The sequence below is a fragment of the Cetorhinus maximus genome, chromosome 19, assembly GCF_964194155.1.
Source record: "Cetorhinus maximus chromosome 19, sCetMax3.hap1.1, whole genome shotgun sequence".
In the NCBI taxonomy this organism is placed as follows: domain Eukaryota; kingdom Metazoa; phylum Chordata; class Chondrichthyes; order Lamniformes; family Cetorhinidae; genus Cetorhinus; species Cetorhinus maximus.
In genome coordinates, this window is record NC_135897.1 from 49,241,878 (window position 1) to 49,259,717 (window position 17,840).

A 17,840-nucleotide genomic window follows, 5' to 3' on the forward strand; every position below is an offset into this window, starting at 1 on the left:
TTGCCAGAAAACGCTCCAGTGAAAAAGCCTGGAAGCTGAGGGCAGAGACTTATACTGCAGCAGAAGACTCCATTGAATCTCCCTTGGAAGTCCAACTTCAGAGCGCAGAGTCCACAGAACCTGCAAAGGAGAGCTAAGTCTTTTTAAGTTCCAGGTTGCAGCTATTCCTGAGAACCCTTCCCCTAATTCAGTGTCAGAGGCACTGTTGGAGGAAAGCCTATTGCTAACACCCAATTCTCCAGTTGGAGTCCCAACATGTGGCCTCTGAATTTGTAAGATAAGAAAAAAGAATTAATTATTTATAGCTCTCAGGAATGTCACAACTGTCCAGTTTGGAGAATGGCAAGCATAACTTTAACAATAAAAGCAAAATACTGCGATTCTGGAAATCTGAAACAAACACAGAAAACGCTGGAAAAACTCAGCAGGTCTGACACCATCTGTGGAGAGAGAAACAGAATTGACATTTCGAGTCTTTATGACCTTCAGAGCTACAAAGAAGTAAAAATTTGATTAAATGTATACTGTTTAAGGTGGGTGGAGCAGGTGAAGCTGGATAAAAGGCCAGTGATAAGTAGGGACAAAGGAGAGATTGACAAAGATGTCATGAACAAAAGGACAAAGGGAGTGTTATTGGTAGTGGTAAGGGCTAAAAAAAGGTGCTGATAGTGGCAAAGGTAAGAAAGCACAATGTGATAATAGGAGAACAAGGGTAAGTACTCTGAAAAGAACATGAATAAGTAAACAGATGGCCCTTGTGGCGGGGGGGTGGAGGGATGAAGCAGTGGTGGGGAAAAAGGATCGAAAATGGGATAAAGAGGGGGATAAAACAATGGATAAATGAATAAAAATAAAAATGAATAAAAATAAGTGGATAAAAAATAAAAATGAATTTTGAAAAAAGGGATAAAAAAAAGGGGCGAAGATAGAGGAGAGAGTTCAACTTCAGACCATGAATTGTCTCCTCTATTTTCTGTGTTTGTTTAAGCATAACTTTAAATTCGAACGCCTCTTTAATTGGCATAGCAAACCACAGAATGAAAGAAGTTGGCTCACAGCCAATCCAGGCAGCCATTATTAAGAATCTTCTTCAAGAAGCGCGCCATTGCCATTTTGCGGAGCCCACCACAACCGGCAAGCACAGGAAATCTCCTTGTCTCGAAGTCAATGGTGAGGCCATTTTGAAAGTCTGTAAGCTCTTAAAGCTGCACATAAAATTAATTTCTTTTTAACAGGGATCACAATTCATACTTCCAACTCAATTTGGACTATCCAAGGACCAAACCCAATGTGAAATGTAGCATTTTTGAGAAGCGATTTTTCACATTTCTGGGATACCTTAGGTCTCAGTAAAAACAGAGGAAGCCCAGATTACTGCCTTTTTATATTGGTTTGGTGATCTTGTGAACCGCCTTATCCTAATGCAAGGTATTCATGAATCCGCAACCAGCCTCGAGGAACTAGTAACAGCATTTAACAAATATTTTAATCTTCAAGTTGAGAGTGCAGTGCTTAAAAAGAGGTATAGAAAGCCCCCAGCAAAATTATGAAAGGGGAAACACAGTACCTGAACAAATTACACGAGGGTGCCAGAGAGGCAGGGAACTTTCCAGAAGTTCCAAAGGAATATCTTTTTGAAGACCCTGACATGTTTCCAGAACTATACCAGCAGCTGTCAGTGAATGACAAGGAAAAAGCTCTGTGGCAGGCAAAGTAAGAAAAGGCAGAAGTAAAGCCAGAAAATGTTCATATCAAAGCTGAACTGGAGGATTCGAAGTGCAAGATTCAAGCTATATGCCTTTGAAAAAGTATATAACTTTGAAAATGCACGATAAGCTAAAATCTGCAATGAACCAAACTGTTTGAGATCTTAAACAAACAAATTTCAAAGATGTCACAAAGGTACCAGGAGGAACTAACAACCCTCAATTCTATCGGGCCTGGATGATGTAATTGAAGCTTATTCTGCACAGTACATTACCCTTCAACAACATAATGGAATAAAGACTACCTTGAACAGCAGAACAACAGAACAAGCTCAATGAGACCCTTGAGTTTTCTTGTAATTTACCAGATGAAGTCATTGAGCTTCGTAATGAAAAGGAAAACCTGTTGAAGCAGCTTCAAATTACAAGGATCCCTCAGGTCAGATTTTGTTCCTCTGGAACATTACGAAGTGGAACACAATGAATTTAACATCAGTCTGAAAGAACTGAAGAACCAGTTGGCAAAGAAGGCTCAGGAACATTCAATATTCCAGGAGGAAGCTGAAAGGTACAAGAAACAAACTGCAGCACTGAAGAAAACAGTTGCACATTTGGAACAAACCCTGGAAAAACATTACATTTCCAAACAGATATCTGAAGAGATGAAAATCAGAACATAGAATGACAAGCAAAGACAGAAGTTCTCACAAGGTGGTGGTGTTCCCATCTATCTGCTGTCCTTGTCCTTGTAGATGGTAGTGGTCGTGGGTTTGGAAGGTGCTGTCTAAGCAGCCGTTGTGAATTCCTGCAGTGAATCTTGTAGATGGTACATACCACTGCAACTGTGCGTCGTTGGTGGAGGGAGTGAATGTTTGTGGATGTGGTGCCAATCAAGCAGGCTGCTTTGTCCTGGACAGTGTCAAGCATCTTGAGTGTTGTGGGAGCTGTACTCATCCAGACAAGTGGGGAGTATTCCATCACACTCCTGACTTGTGCCTTATAGATGGTGGAGAGGCTTTGGGGAGTTAGGAGGTGAGTTACTCATCACAGGATTGCTAGTCTCTAACCCGCTCTTGTAGCCACAGTATTTATATGGCTAGTCCAGTTTAGTTTCTGGTCAATGGTAACCCCCAGGATGTTGATAGTGGGGGATTCAGTGATGATAATGCCATTGAACATCAAGGGACGATGGTTGGATTCTCTCTTGTTGGAGATGGTCTTGCCTAGCACTTCTGTGGCACAAATGTTACTTGCCGCTTGTCAGCCCAAGCCTGGATATTGTCCAGGTCTTGCTGCATTTGGACATGGACTGCTTCAGTATCTGAGGAGTCGCAAATGATGCTGAACATTGTGTAATCATCAGCGAACATCCCCGCTTCTCACCTTATGATGGAAGGAAGGTCATTGATGAAGCAGCTGAAGTTGGTTGGGCTGAGGACACTACCCTGAGGAACTCCTGCAGTCATGTCCTGGAGCTGAGAGGACTGACCTCCAAGTCACTTACCAGCCTGACTTGGAAATAAATAGCCATTTGCTTCACTGTCGCTGGGTCAAAATCCTGGAACTCCCTTCTTAACAGCACTGTGGGTGTACCTATAGCACATGGACTGCAACAGTTCAAGAAGGCAGCTCACCACCACCTTCTCAAGGGCAACTAGGGATGGGCAATAAATGCTGGCCCAGCCAGCGAAGACCACATCCTGTGAATGAATAAAACAAAATCAACATCCTTCTAACAGTGGAGAGACTGTCACTAATTCACTCCTGTCATGAGCTTTTTTCTGTTATCACTGTACTATCTGCCATTTTTCTGCTTCTCTCAATGTGTGGTGCTTGCTTAATTTCTGTGAATAAATTTAGCAGGGTGATTCATAATCCAGGCGCAGCTTGAGGTGTGGTGTGTTAATAATGGCTTCTGCTGGAGTAACCTGGAGAGAAATAAAGTGCACTCTGCAGTAATGAGCTCAATTGTGAGATTTCTAAAGGATATCAGGTCTCTGTTGGGACTAAAAGCCATAGGGCAGAATTTTTTGCTTGGCATGCAGATGCACGCCCGACACGCTCGAGGGTCAAATAGCGTGTGATGACGTCAGGCGAGCGTCCCATCATCATGCACTTGCACAATATTTCGGTCGGCGGGCGTGCTTCCATCTGTCACGCGTGCCCACCAACAATTAAGAGGCCTATTAAGGCCTCCTCCCGCCCCCAACGCAGCAGCACTGAGCCTTTCAGTGCACGTTTCACACTGGCTGGCCATTAGTTGGCCAGCCGGTGTGAAATTGCTGTCAGGGGCTGCTGGTGATCCATTCTCCGGCCGCTCCTGGGCCCGCTAATCGCGGGCACCCGCCGAACTAAAAAATCCTGCCCATAGAATTGTAGCTTCTGGTTTGTATGGAATTCAAGGTTCAATTTGGGAAGTATGATAAGTAACTTAAGAGAAAATGGTTCATTGAATAAAAGAAGTTACATCACACTGATGGCAGTGTCTTTTGAAAAGGTACTTCTACCTTCACAGCATAAAAAATAATTATACTTATTAACTTTTCTTTCTATCTGTCCAATCAAATATGCTACCACTGCCACTGCTTTATACCTTAGGCTGAATTTCACTTTAAAGTAACTAATATTAAGCCAATGTTATCATTATGAGAAATACTGGGATAGAATTTTCATGAAGATTCCCCCAATTGTCTACCATAACTTTGGGGAAGACCAGTGGAAATTGCACAGAAATAGTATAAAGGCAATTTGTGCTGTTTCTCTAAGAGTTTCACTGATTGTTTGCGGCAGATGTTCAGGAGAATCCCTGCCAAAATTTTACAGTAGTACACTTACAATCAATGTCACCTCTAATTTTCCTTCGCTGTGTGCAGCTGGTTTCTTGCACTGTATAAACTCCATAAGACTGCTGTGTGGCTGTGCATGTACATGTGCTTCTCTTAGAAAGGGGTTGCTGCATTTGCACGGCTTGTTTTTCTTCTACATGGCACATTCCCAGACCCATGCAGCTTAGAAGGAACGTTGCTCACAATGACAATTTCTTTATCACTTATTGTACCTGTGAATGTTGGTGATCTTCTGTTTAGGATCTTTTCTAAAAAGTTGCCATCCTCAGGATTCTTAAAACCAAGTAGCAGCATGTAGTGTTGGGAAAACGTTTCGGACCAGTCAACAGTCTGAGGCAGGATATGATTTGTGCCGGGGTCTGAAATATTACCATACATCTCAATATTATATTACTTATTGCAAGCCGTTTAAATCTGTCTTCACTTAAATGAATGATAAGGCCAGCATTTCCTAAATTAGTGATGCCAATATTGACAATGTAGACTTGGGCCGGGATTTTCTGGCCCCGTCGCAGGCGAGACCCGCTGCGGGTGAGGCGGCGCCCCAGCCAAAAGTCTATTGACTTGCGGCGGGACTGGAAGATCGCAGCGGCGGATGGGTGCAGAAAACCTGATCTCAAAAGGTCTGCATCTGTCTGTGCACCTTGTTGACACATTTTTCCCTTTGTACTTTATACCACTTAAATATTTTTAGAAAATTTGTTAGTAATAGCAGAATAGATTAAGGCCAAGGCAAACAAAAAACATTCCCACGTATTTGTTATTCAACTCTTCAGTTAATTTGGATGCAGGATATTACATTATTTTTTTCTTTATAGTTTTGAAGTGCATTTGGTCATGGAGACAATATTTGTCAATACTTTTATAACACTTTTGTATAATAAAATATAGTATTGGTTTGAAACTTGAAATCTTTTTCAAGAAATTAAAAGCAGTTCCTTTAGGCCACCTATTTTTACTTTAAATTGTCTTCTGGGAACAGCACAGCCCAAACTGTCTCTCCATTTTAGCATGAAAATGGCATATTCTAAGTGGGCAGGATCAGTACATGGGCAGGAATTGATTGTGCCTAGTTACCTGTCCTTAAGCCTTCCTTGGTTTGGGTAGACATACTATGATGACATGTAAATAAAAGAAATACATCATATGATATAGCATATATCCTGAGACTGTGCTCTATCACCGCAGAGTTTAAGGGATATCTGTGATTCCCTGAAGTCCAGAATTGTGAAGAACTTGGGAGCATTTAAATTCTGAAAGGTTGGTTTTCCTTCTTATAAGTTGAAAACTTCAGGTGTGTGCTAGCTATCCTCTGGGATTCAGTGACTGGCTATTCTCTTAAATAGATATCACATTCCTTTTAATCTGGTAACTTTACCTAGTATGTAGTAAAACAATAGTGTAAACCCAAGGATTTCTTTCTTCATTTTTTCATGGGATGAGTGTGTTGCTGGCAAGGCCAGCATTTATTGCTTATCACTAAGTGCCCTTAGGAAGGCAGTGCTGAGCCACCTTCTTGAATTACTGTAGTCTGTGTTACATAGGTATAGCCACAATGTTATTACAAAGGGAGTTCCAGGATTTTGACAATGAAGGAACAGCAATATATTTCCAAGTCAGGATGGTGTGTGACTTGGAAAGTAACTTGCAGGCGATGTTGTTCCCTTGCGCCGTCTGCCCTTGTCGTTCTAGATGGTAGAGGCCATGGGTTTGGGAGGTGCTTTTAAAAAGCTTTGATGAGTTATCACAGTGTATCTTGTAGATAGTACATACTGGAACTACAGTGTGCTGGTGATGAAGGGTTTGAAATGGGTGTTGGATGGGGTTTCAATCAAGAAATCAAATTTTCTCCTGGATGGTGTTGAGTTTCTTGAATGTTATGGGAGTGGCACACATCCAAGCATGTGGAGAGTGTTCCATTACACAATCATAACCCTCACTATGTAGTAAATGCTATTATCTTGCATCCATCACCCCCACCATAAGCATTCTCTTGTTTTTCAAGAAGATGGACTTAAAACACACTTGAGAGACAAAATAAATTGTAAACTAACAAACTGATGTATCTCACATGAAATATATAAATGAACAGAACATAGTTTAAATATCAAAATTCTATCCTTCTTTGTAATATAAAAAATAAAATTTTCAGTATTATTCTGTAATGGGATGAACTTATTTTAGAAATAAAAACAAAAACAGAATTACCTGGAAAAACTCAGCAGGTCTGGCAGCATCGGTGGAGAAGAAATCAGTTGACGTTTCGAGTCCTCACGACCCTTCGGCAGAACTGAAGTATAGTTAGGAGAGAGGTGAAATATAAGCTGGTCTAAGGTGGGGGGCGGGGGGAGAGAGAAGTTGAGGGTGGGGTGGTTGTGGGGATAAGCAAGCAGTGATAGGAGAAGATAATCAAAAGATGTCACAGACAAAAGGATCAAAGAGATGTTGAAGGTGGTGATATTATCTAAGAAAAGTGCTAATTAAGAATGGATGGCAGGATACTCAAGGTACAGCTCTAGTGGGGGTGGGGTGGATAGACTAACAAAGTTTTAGTTTTAGATTCAAAAATAATGGAAATAGGTGGGAAAAGAAGAATCTATATAAATTATTGAAAAAAAAAGGGGGAGGGGGAAGAAACGGGGTGGGGATGGGGGGAGGGGGAGTTTAAGATCTAAAGTTGTTGAATTCAATATTCAGCCCGGAAGGCTGTAAAGTGCCTAGTCGGAAGATGAGGGGCTGTTCCTCCAGTTTGCGTTGGGCTTCAGTGGAACAATGCAGCAAGCCAAGGACAGACATGTGGGCAAGAGAACAGGGTGGAGTGTTAAAATGGCAAGCAATCCATTCTTGCCCACATGTCTCTCCTTGGCTTGCTGCATTGTTCCAGTGAAGCCCAACGCAAACTGGAGGAACAGCACCTCATCTCCCGACTAGGCACTTTACAGCCTTCCGGGCTGAATATTGAATTCAACAACTTTAGATCTTAAACTCCCCCTCCCCCAATCCCCAACCCGTTTCTTCCCCCTCCCCCTTTTTTTTCAATAATTTATATAGATTCTTCTTTTCCCACCTATTTCCATTATTTTTAAATCTAAAACTAAAACTTTGTTAGTCTTTCCACCCCACCCCCACTAGAGCTGTACCTTGAGTATCCTGCCATCCATTCTTAATTAGCACTTTTCTTAGATAATATCACCACCTTCAACACCTCTTTGATCCTTTTGTCTATGACATCTTTTGATTATCTTCTCCTATCACTGCTTGCTTATCCCCACAACCACCCCACCCTCAACTTCTCTCTCCCCCCGCCCCCCACCTTAGACCAGCTTATATTTCACCTCTCTCCTAACTATACTTCAGTTCTGCCGAAGGGTCGTGAGGACTCGAAACGTCAACTGATTTCTTCTCCACCGATGCTGCCAGACCTGCTGAGTTTTTCCAGGTAATTCTGTTTTTGTTTTGGATTTCCAGCATCCGCAGTAGCTTTTAGCTTTTTGTTTTTATCTCTTATTTTAGAAATAGTTTAGTATTGCCTAAACTAACCTGTGCTAGTCTTCATAATGGGGTGCATGTCACAGCTGAAATCTCAGACCTTCCTTCACTGGCTGGAGTAAAAGTAAGTCATCCGTGTCTCAGGCAGTTAGAGACACAGACTGTTCTTAACTGACTTCTCCAGAGAGAGATAAAAAGACCAAAACTGACCAGACACCCTCCCCTAACTCTCTGCATTTAAGATTTGTTTGCCAAGCTTTCAATTAAAGCTATCACCTTGAATGAGAACCTCCCCCTTTCCCTCCCCTTAAAACCCCCACTGGATGTACTGACGAAAATCATTCTTACTTTAAAGATTTGAATTGCTTTAGAATAAACTTAGAAACTTCTCACTGACTCACTAACGGCGTGAAGGGCAAGAGTAGCCACTTTATATGACTGATTCCTCTGGTATTCCAACTAGCTATTCTAATCAATAACTTTTATGGCTTGTGTGTCTTTGGGATCAATCCTTTGTGAATGGAACTTGATCTTATATCAGTAACATAATACTTATTAAATAAGTAAGCCCTCCTGGGTGACATAATTTATCTTGGGCCTACGGCTTCTACGTGCCCTGTACCCTACAGTATGAACGCTAACTAAACTATCAAACTTTTCAGACCTTAGTGTTGTATGTTGGTTGTGACTGGCTAAGAAATGATTGTTGAGACATGGGCCAGAATCTTCTGGTCGGTATGTGGGGGCGGGCCTCGCTCACCGATGCGTAAAGTGACACGCGGTGACGTCGGGCGTGTGTCCCGACGTCACCACGCATCATTCTGATTTTCAGTTCAGCAGGCGCACACCAGGGTCAGCTGCATGTCCACCGAACTGTCAAAGGCCTATTAAGGCCATTTAAAAACTAATTAAAATACTTAACGGAGCTGCCCGTCCAACCTCAGCTCCATTAAGTATTTTAATTAGTTTTTAAATGGCCTCTGTGCCTCAGGGAGATTTCTGCGTTCTTTCGTGCACACGTGCGAAAGAGCGCAGGCCCCAGCTCAGCCTACTCCCCCCGCCCACACAGGGAGCACTCAACGCTTCTGGGCGCGCGTCACATTGGGCGGGCCTTAATTGACCCGCCCAATGTAAAATGTCGGCGCGTGACAATCGGCTGCGTGCCCACTCCCGCTCAGCACCCCCCACCCCCGAAGGGGAGAAAATTCTCCCTATGGATACATCTGATTGACAACTAGTTTATTGGATAAGCATAACTATATACAGATATACAAGACTAGGGGCAGGATTTTTGGGTCACTGGGCGGGTGTGGCGGACAGGTGGGCCAGGGGGCGACTGGGAAACGGCCCGCCGCCCACAATCGGCGCCCAACCGCATTTTCAAGCTGGCTGACCAACTAACAGCCAACCAGTGTGAAAGGCGTGTTGAATAGCTCAGCGCTGCTGGGGTGCGGGCGGGAGGAGGGCGAGTGCAAAAGTCTGCACATGCACGGAGGAGCATGCACTGAAAGCTCCCTAAAGGCAGGATGTTGCCTCAGGGGTCTGAAGAATTTTAAAATGAAAAATTAAGGTTTTGAAAATCAGAAAAAAATGTCCCCACATAGAACTCACTCACATGAACAGAAACATAATAAAAATGATGTGAAAACATTTGTATTTTTAAAAATTAATGTCAGTAATCTCATCCCGTCCGAAAAAATCCAAATGCTGCCTGGCTAATTCGCCCGCCTGCCAAATGATAGGTTGGACAGGCAGTGAAAAATAGCACTTAATTAATTCATTAATGGCCTTAATAGGCCTCTTAATTGTCGGCGGGCGTGCTGCCGACTCCCATGTGCGTCCGACAACCGAAATATTGCGTGAATATGTGATGACATCAGGACGCTGGCCCGACATCATTGCGCGCTATTTCACACTCGGGCTTGCTGGGCGCGTGCCCGCGCACTAAGCGGAAAATCATGGCCTAGGTGTTGCTCAGTCAAAGCCATGAATATTCTCCCTCTCGACTCTTGGTCATGTCTCTCTTTCATCATCATGTGGGCAGTATTGTTTCTCTAGTCCCACACATTAACCCTTTCAACCTTGAACAGCCTAATGCTACATCTCAGCCCAAGTCTTTGCGCAGAGTTTACATTTACATACTTCCGCAAGCCCCCCCAAGTCTCTGACTTCATAAACTCAATTGATCTGGAGGTTTCACGATTCTCCCTGATTGTGTGCTTGTCAGACTTAGAAGATCGGTAGTCTTCCCTTGTGGCCTTCTTTGCTTTGACTTGTTTGGTCTTCTGTAAGAGTGCAGTATCTTACACATTGTCAGTTTGTTACTCAACACCTGGTTCTTCCAAATGTATAATGGATGGTTCTCTTATCTGGATCTAGTCTTGATCCTCTTTTTCCTTGCCTTGCTGTTACACCTCTCTCGGTTTGATGTTTCTCTCTCATGACTGGATTTTGTGGCTTTATCCCTCGCTTTGCATTTCATATGTTCCCTATCATTGTCTGTTGAGTTCACTTTTGACGGTTTTGTCTGTCTTTCTTAACTTCTGGAGTGAAGACTCCTCATAGCCTCCTGTTTGTGAACTCTTGGATAATCCTGTACAGCTGCCCCTGGAAATAATTGTTTAGGCTGAATAGGAGGCTATGGGGAAGCCACTTGATCAACATTTTGCTTTCTCTCAAATTCCCGTAACCCCGATGTAACAGTAAGGTCAGTGTCTTCCAACATGGAAGAGGTGGGCATTGTTTGGTCCAATTCTGTCTCTAGTTCTGGACTTGTTTGACGGCTGGAATCCTTGACTACCACTTTTGGTGGATGGATAGGTGTGGATGCAGTTACAAAGGTTTCACCACTGAATGAATGTAGTGCTGTACCAGTGTATTCTATTGTTTGAGTTTTGTCTTCCTCAGCTGACTCACAAAGTGAGAAGGATCATGGTTACACTCAAGTACTCATTGATCCAATTGATTCATTATCTCTTCGGTGAGAACAAGTTTACTGTCTGGCTGGGATCTTCCGGCCCCGTTGTGGCGGGACCCACCACGGGGGTTGCGGCGGCCCATCCAAAAGGTCATTGACTTTCAGTGAAGCTGGAGGATCCTGGTGTTGGGCAGGGCCAGAATATCCCACCCTCTGTTTCCTGGACATCATCCTAGAAAAGGGCTGGATTATTGGCCTCTGAGAAGAGTGTCAAAAAATCAGCACTGAAGTTGCAAACCAGATATTTAGTGTGGTTGCACAGTTTGAGGGACTCAGATTTGGTACCATCAATGACTGTCTGTTGATTGATGTCCTCTGCTGACTTGATGAGGTTGAGGTCTACATAGGCATTTTGGTTCAGAAGAGAAACTTCCTGATTGCGAACAACATATACTGTTTTCCAGTATATGTTGATCCCTGTACTGGAGCTTTGCCTGCAACATGCCTATGACCTGTAGTTTGATTCCTCCTGGACCATATAACTGGGTTTCAGTTATCCTCAGCCACTGTTCTTTGTCTAACAAGACTGTCACACTTGCTCCTCTGTCCATTTTGAAATTGGTGATATGTTCATTGACACAAATGTATGCATTCCAGAATGTGTATGTGGGGTCTTCAATCTCACCCAAGAAACATTTCCTCCTCATGTTGAGATGCCTCAATTTCACTGATGGCCTTGTGTGAGAAGATTCTCTTGTTATCCTGTGTCTCTAGAGGTTTTATTTCTGCATATCTTTCCAAAATGTCCAAACCTTTTACAATGAAAGCATTCCGCACTGCTTGCAGAACATTGACCGAGGTTTGTCTCATCAACTGTACTGCTTTCTCCAAAATTAAATCTTCTTTGGATTGCAGTAGGTCAGGTAGGGTGTCATCAGTAACACCGGCCACAATGTGAACATAAGAAATAGGAACAGGACTAGATCATTCGGCCCCTCGAGCCTGCCCCGCCATTCAATAAGATCATGGTCTTCTTGTGTTTTGATTTCCACATTCCCATCTAACCCCGATACCTTTGATTCTCTTGCCTAACAAGAATCTATCTACCTCTGCCTTAAAAATATTCAATGACCCCGCCTCCACCGCCTTCTGAGGTAGAGAATTCCAAAGTCACACAACCCTTAGAGAAAAACATTTCTCCCCATCTCTGTCCTAAAAGGGCGACCCCTAATTTTAAAACCATACCTCCTAGTTCTGGACTCACCCACAAGAGGAAACATCCTTTCCACATCCACCTTGTCAAGGCCATTCAGCATCTTGTATACTTCAACCAAATCACCTCTCACTCTTCTAAACTCCAGTGGAAACAAGCCCAGTCTGCCCAACCTTTCCTCATAAGGCAACCCGCTCATTCCAGGCATCAATCTAGTAAACCTCCTTTGAACCACCTCCAATGGATTTACATCCTTCCTTAAATAAGGAGACCAAAACTACACACAGTATTCGAGGTGCGGTCTCACCAATGCCCTGTATAACTGAAGCATAACATCCTAACTTTTATGTTCAATCCCTCTCGTAACAAAGGATACCATTCCATTAGCTTTCTTAATTACTTGCTGTACCTGCATACTAACTTTTTGTGACTCATGTACTGGAACACCTAGATCCCTCTGCACCTCAGAATTATGTAGCCATTCTCCATTTAAGCAATACTCTGCTTTTCTGTTCTTCTTGCCAGAGTGAACTTCAACATTTTCCCACATTAAACTCCATTTGCCAGATCTTTGACCACTCACTCAACTTATCTATATCCATCTGCAACCTCATGTCCTCTTCACAACATACTTTCCTACCTATCTTTGTGTCATTTGCAAATTTAGCTACCATGTCTTCACTCCCCTCATTGATATAAATCGTAAAAAGTTGAGGCCCAATACAGACCCCTGTGGGACTCCACTCGTCAATCTGAAAAAGACCCACTTATGCATATTCTCTGCTTTCTGCCAGCCAGTCAGCCAATCTTCTATCTATGCTAATATGTTACCCACCACACCATACAATTTTATTTTCCATAATAATCTTTGATGTGGCACCTTATCGAATGCCTTCTGGAAATCAAGTACAGTACGTCTTTATCCGCTGCGCATGTTACTCCTTCAAAAAACTCCAATAAATTGGTTAAGCATGATTTTCCTTTCACAAAACCATGCTGAGTCTTCCCAATTGCCTTGAGCTCTTCTAAGTGTCCAAATATAACCTCGATGATAGATGCTAATAACTTCCCCATGACAGACGCCAAGCTAACTGGCCTATAGTTTCCCTCCCTTCTTGAATAGAGGGGTTCTATGTGCTACTTTCCAATCTGGTGGAATCTTTCCAGAATCTAGCAAATTTTTGAAAATTAACACCAGCGCATTGACTACCTCATTAGCCACCTCTTTTAAGACCATAGGATGTAGTCCATCGGGACCTGGAAACTTGCCAGCCCACAGTTCCATCAATATGCTCAGTACCGTTTCCCCAGTGATTTCAATTTCACCAAGTTCCTTTCTCCTGTTCACCTCCTGATTTGTAGCTATTACTGGAATGTTTTAGGTATCCTCTATAGTGAACACAGAAGCGAAATATTTTTTAATTTCTTCCACCATTTCCTTGTTATCTACTATTAACTCTCCACTGTCACTGTCTAGAGGACCAACGCTCACTTTACTTACTCTTTTCTTTTTTAAATACCTGCAGAAATCCTTGCTATTCATTTCTAAATCTCTAGCTAGCTTTCTCTCATATTCTACTTTCTTTCTCCTAATTAACCTTTTAGTCATTTTCTGCCGTTCTTTATATCCTGTCCAATCATCTGTCCTGCCACTCATCTTTGCGGAGTTGTATGCTTTTTCCTTAAGTTCGATGCTTTCCTTAACATCTTTAATTAACCACGAATGGTGGGTCCTCCCCTTAGAATTTCTCTTTATAGTAGGAATGTATTTATTCTGAATACTTTAATCCCCTTAAATGTCTGTCACAGCTTCTCTATTGATCTATCCTCTAGCCTAGTTTCCCAGTTCATTTCAGCTAGCTCAGCTTTCATCCCCACATAGTTGCCCTTATTTAAGTATAAGATATTAGTCTTGGACCAGCTCTTCTCCTTTTCAAACTGGATGTAAAATTCAATCATATTGTGGTCATTGCTACCTAGGAGTGCCTTTACTCTGAGGTCATTAATTAACCCTGTCACGTTACACAATACCAAGTCTAATATAACCTGCTCTCTGGTTGGTTCCAGAACATGCTGCTCTAAGAAACTATCTTGAAAGCATTTCAAGAACTCCTCATCCAGGCTACTACTGCCAATCCGATTTTTCTAGCTTATGTGTGGATTAAAATCACCCATGATTATTGCCGTCCCTTTAACACAAGAATGCAATATTTTCTCTTGAATACTTTGTCCTACACAGTGGCTGCTGTTAGGGGGCCTTTAGACCAGTCCCACTACTGACTTTTTCCCCCTACTATTCCTCATCTCCACCCAAGCTGATTCTACATCCTGATCTCCTGAACCAAGGTCATCTCTAACTATTGCACCAATGCCCTCTTTGATTAACAGTGCTACCCCTCCACCTTTACCTAGCTTCCTATTCTTCTTGAATGTCATGTACCCTTCAATATTAAGGACCCAATCTTTGTTGTCCTGCAGCCACATCTCTGTAATTGCTATCAGATCATATTTATTTGCTTCAGTGTGGGCCATCAATTCATTTACTTTATGAATGCTACATGCATTCAGATAGAGAGCCTTCAGTTTTGTCTTTTTGTTACTTTACTGACATCTAGTCTTGACTGTTGATGTATTCTTAGGATTTTTCTCTCTGACCCTCGTTTCTCATTACTATTTTGAACTCTGTCTTGACTCTTTACCTTGAATTGCTACCTCTACCCAAGCTTGATCCCTCACCCCTCGTTTAGTTTAAAGCCCTCTCTACTTCCCTAGTTATGCGATTTGCGTGGACACTCATCCCAGCAGGGTTCAGGTGTAAGCCATCCCTGCGGTACAGCCCCCACTTTCCCCAGTACTGATGCCAGTGCCCCACAAACCGTGACCCACTTCTCCCACGCATTCGTCTCTCTAAGCTTATTTGCCCTATGCAAATTTGCACATGGCTCAGGTAATAATCCAGAGATTATTACCTTTGAGGTTCTGCTTCTTAATTTGGTACCTAGCTCCTCATACTGACTTTGCAGAACCTCTTTCCTAATTCTACTTATGTTATTGGTACCTACATGGACCACGACAACTGGATCCTCCCCCACCCACTGCAATTTCCTCTCCAGCCCTGAGCAGATGTCCCAAACCCTGGCACTGGGCAAGCAACATAGCAGCCTGGACTCTTGCTCTTTGCTGCAGAGAAGTGTCAATCTCCCTCAGTATACTATCCCCTACGACCACTACATTCCTTTTTGCTCCCCCCGCTTGAACGGCTTCCTGTACCACAGTGTCATGGCCAGCCAGCTCATCCACCTTGCAGACTTCACTTTCATCCGCATAGGTTGTGTGCACCACAAACCTGTTTGACAATTGCAAAGCCCAAGGCTCCTCCCCTGCTGTCTGCTTGTCCCATTACCTGTCTCACTGACACACACATCTTTCTGTCCCTCACTGCTGGCAAAAACAGATGACCCTCTTCTAAGAGGTGTGACTGTCTTCTGGAACAAAGTATCCAGGTATTTCTCCCCCTCCCTTATGTTGCACAGTGTCTACATTTCAGTTTCCAGATCAATAATCCTGATCCGGAATTCCTCAAGCTGTTTACACTTCCTGCAGACGTGTTTGTCATGGATTGCCTTGGCGTCCAAAAGCTCCTACATCTCACAGCTACAACATAACACCTGTCCCGCCGTTAATAACTTAGGTTATTTAGTTAATTTATTTTAATTACTTTCTTCTTATGTATGCTACAATTTACTGTGTTTATTGAATGCTAGTACCACTGACAACTAAAGGCTATATGCTTCTTAACTACAAGGTATGTGTTTTAGATGTTTGTTTAAATTACTTTATTTTAATTTTAAAGTTTTCAAATTTTGGCTTATTATTTTAAAGTCGTAGTTCTTTTTATTTATAGATCTACCTTAACTCGCCTGTCTAAGCTGGTTTCTCACACACTGTCCCTTAGAATGAGCACTTACCAGCCAATCAACTTACTAGTTTCCTGTAATGTCTAGTTTTCCTGGATTGCAGCCTCACAGCAGCTGAAACAGCGTGCTCCTCTGCTCCTGACTGTCTCACACAGGTCCGTTCCGGTCCGATTCCCAGCAAGGTAGCCTCGTATTATGTGGTCTCATATTAGCTCAGTTTTAAGATCACCATACTTGCAGCCTTCAGCCAGTCTACTGATAAAGGCATCTACTGGTGCACCCAGTTTCTGGACTCTTTAGTTGAATTTAGTCCTCTCTGGAACCTTGTTGCTCCGTAAGTTAGAATAATTATCAAAAGCTTTTAAGAATTCTTCAAATTTGTCTGATGTTTCATTGATGCCTCGTCTTGTCATAATATCATCCGCAATTTCTCCAATAGAGTACAGTAATGTATTGATTTGTTCAGCCTCAGACTTATTGTTCAATCCTAAAGCAATTCCAAATCTTTAAACTCTTTTCCTCCATAGCTAGTGCCCAATTCTGTGTTTGATTTGGCCCTTTCATATGACCAAATTTCTCAGGTAATGTGAATTTGGAATCCATAGCTGCTTTAAGCTTCCAGGAGGTTCGTCTTAATTTTTAAAACTTCTCTTGCAGTAATAGTTTTCTCACGCGGATCAGCCTTTCACTATTACCTGCTGCAGTCGCTGACCCTTTTTTGTATTCGTTCATCAAACTTCGCAGAGTGTTTAAACTATTTGCTGGAATTTACTGTTAAGCTCTGTTCACTGCCTTCCTCCCACTGGGAAATTGTGTTTAAGCAGCCAATTTGTTTTTCTTTTTCTCAATTGCTGCCTCACTGTCGCCATGTGTAATGGTACCGACCCAGACTGTGGGATGTATCAAAACATGCACTTATTAAAAACATAATTTACCTGGTGTTTTCTGCTTATTGCGCCGTTAAAGTGAAAATTTTGACCCTTTTTCAAGGGCTCCTCGATTGTCACTAGGTTCTCTGACTCTGCTGCCGGATTGGGATTTTCATGGACCACCACATGCTGTGTTGCAGCCCTTACTAAGCTGAACAGTTGATTTTTCTGCCTCTCTCTGCCTCCATGTCTTCCACGGAGCTCCATTCGAGATTTTCAGTTGTCTTTCCGAAGTCTTCACTTTTGCAGCCTTTTTTCAGGTCCGACTTGCAAACTTTTTTAACATACTAACAAGGAGTAGCAGTAGGCCATTCAGCCCCTTGAGCCTGCTCCTCCATTTAATAAGATCAAGGCTGATCTGACAGTAACCTCAAATCTGCATCCCACCGAGCCCGATAACCTATCACTCCCTTGCTTAGCAAGAGTCTATCCACCTCTGCCTTAAAGATTCTGCTTCTACCACCTTCTCAGGAAGAGTTCCAAAGACTCACGACCCTCAGAGAAAAATCTTTGCCTCATTTCCGTTTTAAATGGGTGACCCCTTATTTTTAAATAGTGACCCCTAGTTCTAGATTCTCCCACAAGAGGAAACATTCTCTCCATATCTGCCCTGTCAAGACCCCTCAGGATTTTATGTTTCAATCAAATTGCCTCTTACTCTTCCAGACTCCAGCGGATACAAACTGAGCATGTCCAACCATTCCTCATAAGACAACCCGTCCATTCCAGGTATTAGTCTGGGAAACCTTCTCTGAACTGCTTCCAATGCATTCACATCCTTCCTTAAATAAGGTGACCAATACTGTACCCAGTATTCCAGATG

General features: G+C 42.7%; 1 protein-coding gene across 1 annotated transcript in view; it reads right to left on the bottom strand.

The window, feature by feature from the left end:
- Nucleotides 1-17,840, bottom strand: part of LOC144694192 (spermatogenesis-associated protein 16-like) — a 231,216-nt gene that overhangs the window by 79,107 nt on the left and 134,269 nt on the right. Inside the window, exon 6 of the mRNA XM_078564549.1 lies at nt 4,765-4,911. Coding sequence (XP_078420675.1) covers nt 4,765-4,911 — 147 coding nt within the window. The remainder of the gene's footprint in view (nt 1-4,764; nt 4,912-17,840) is intronic.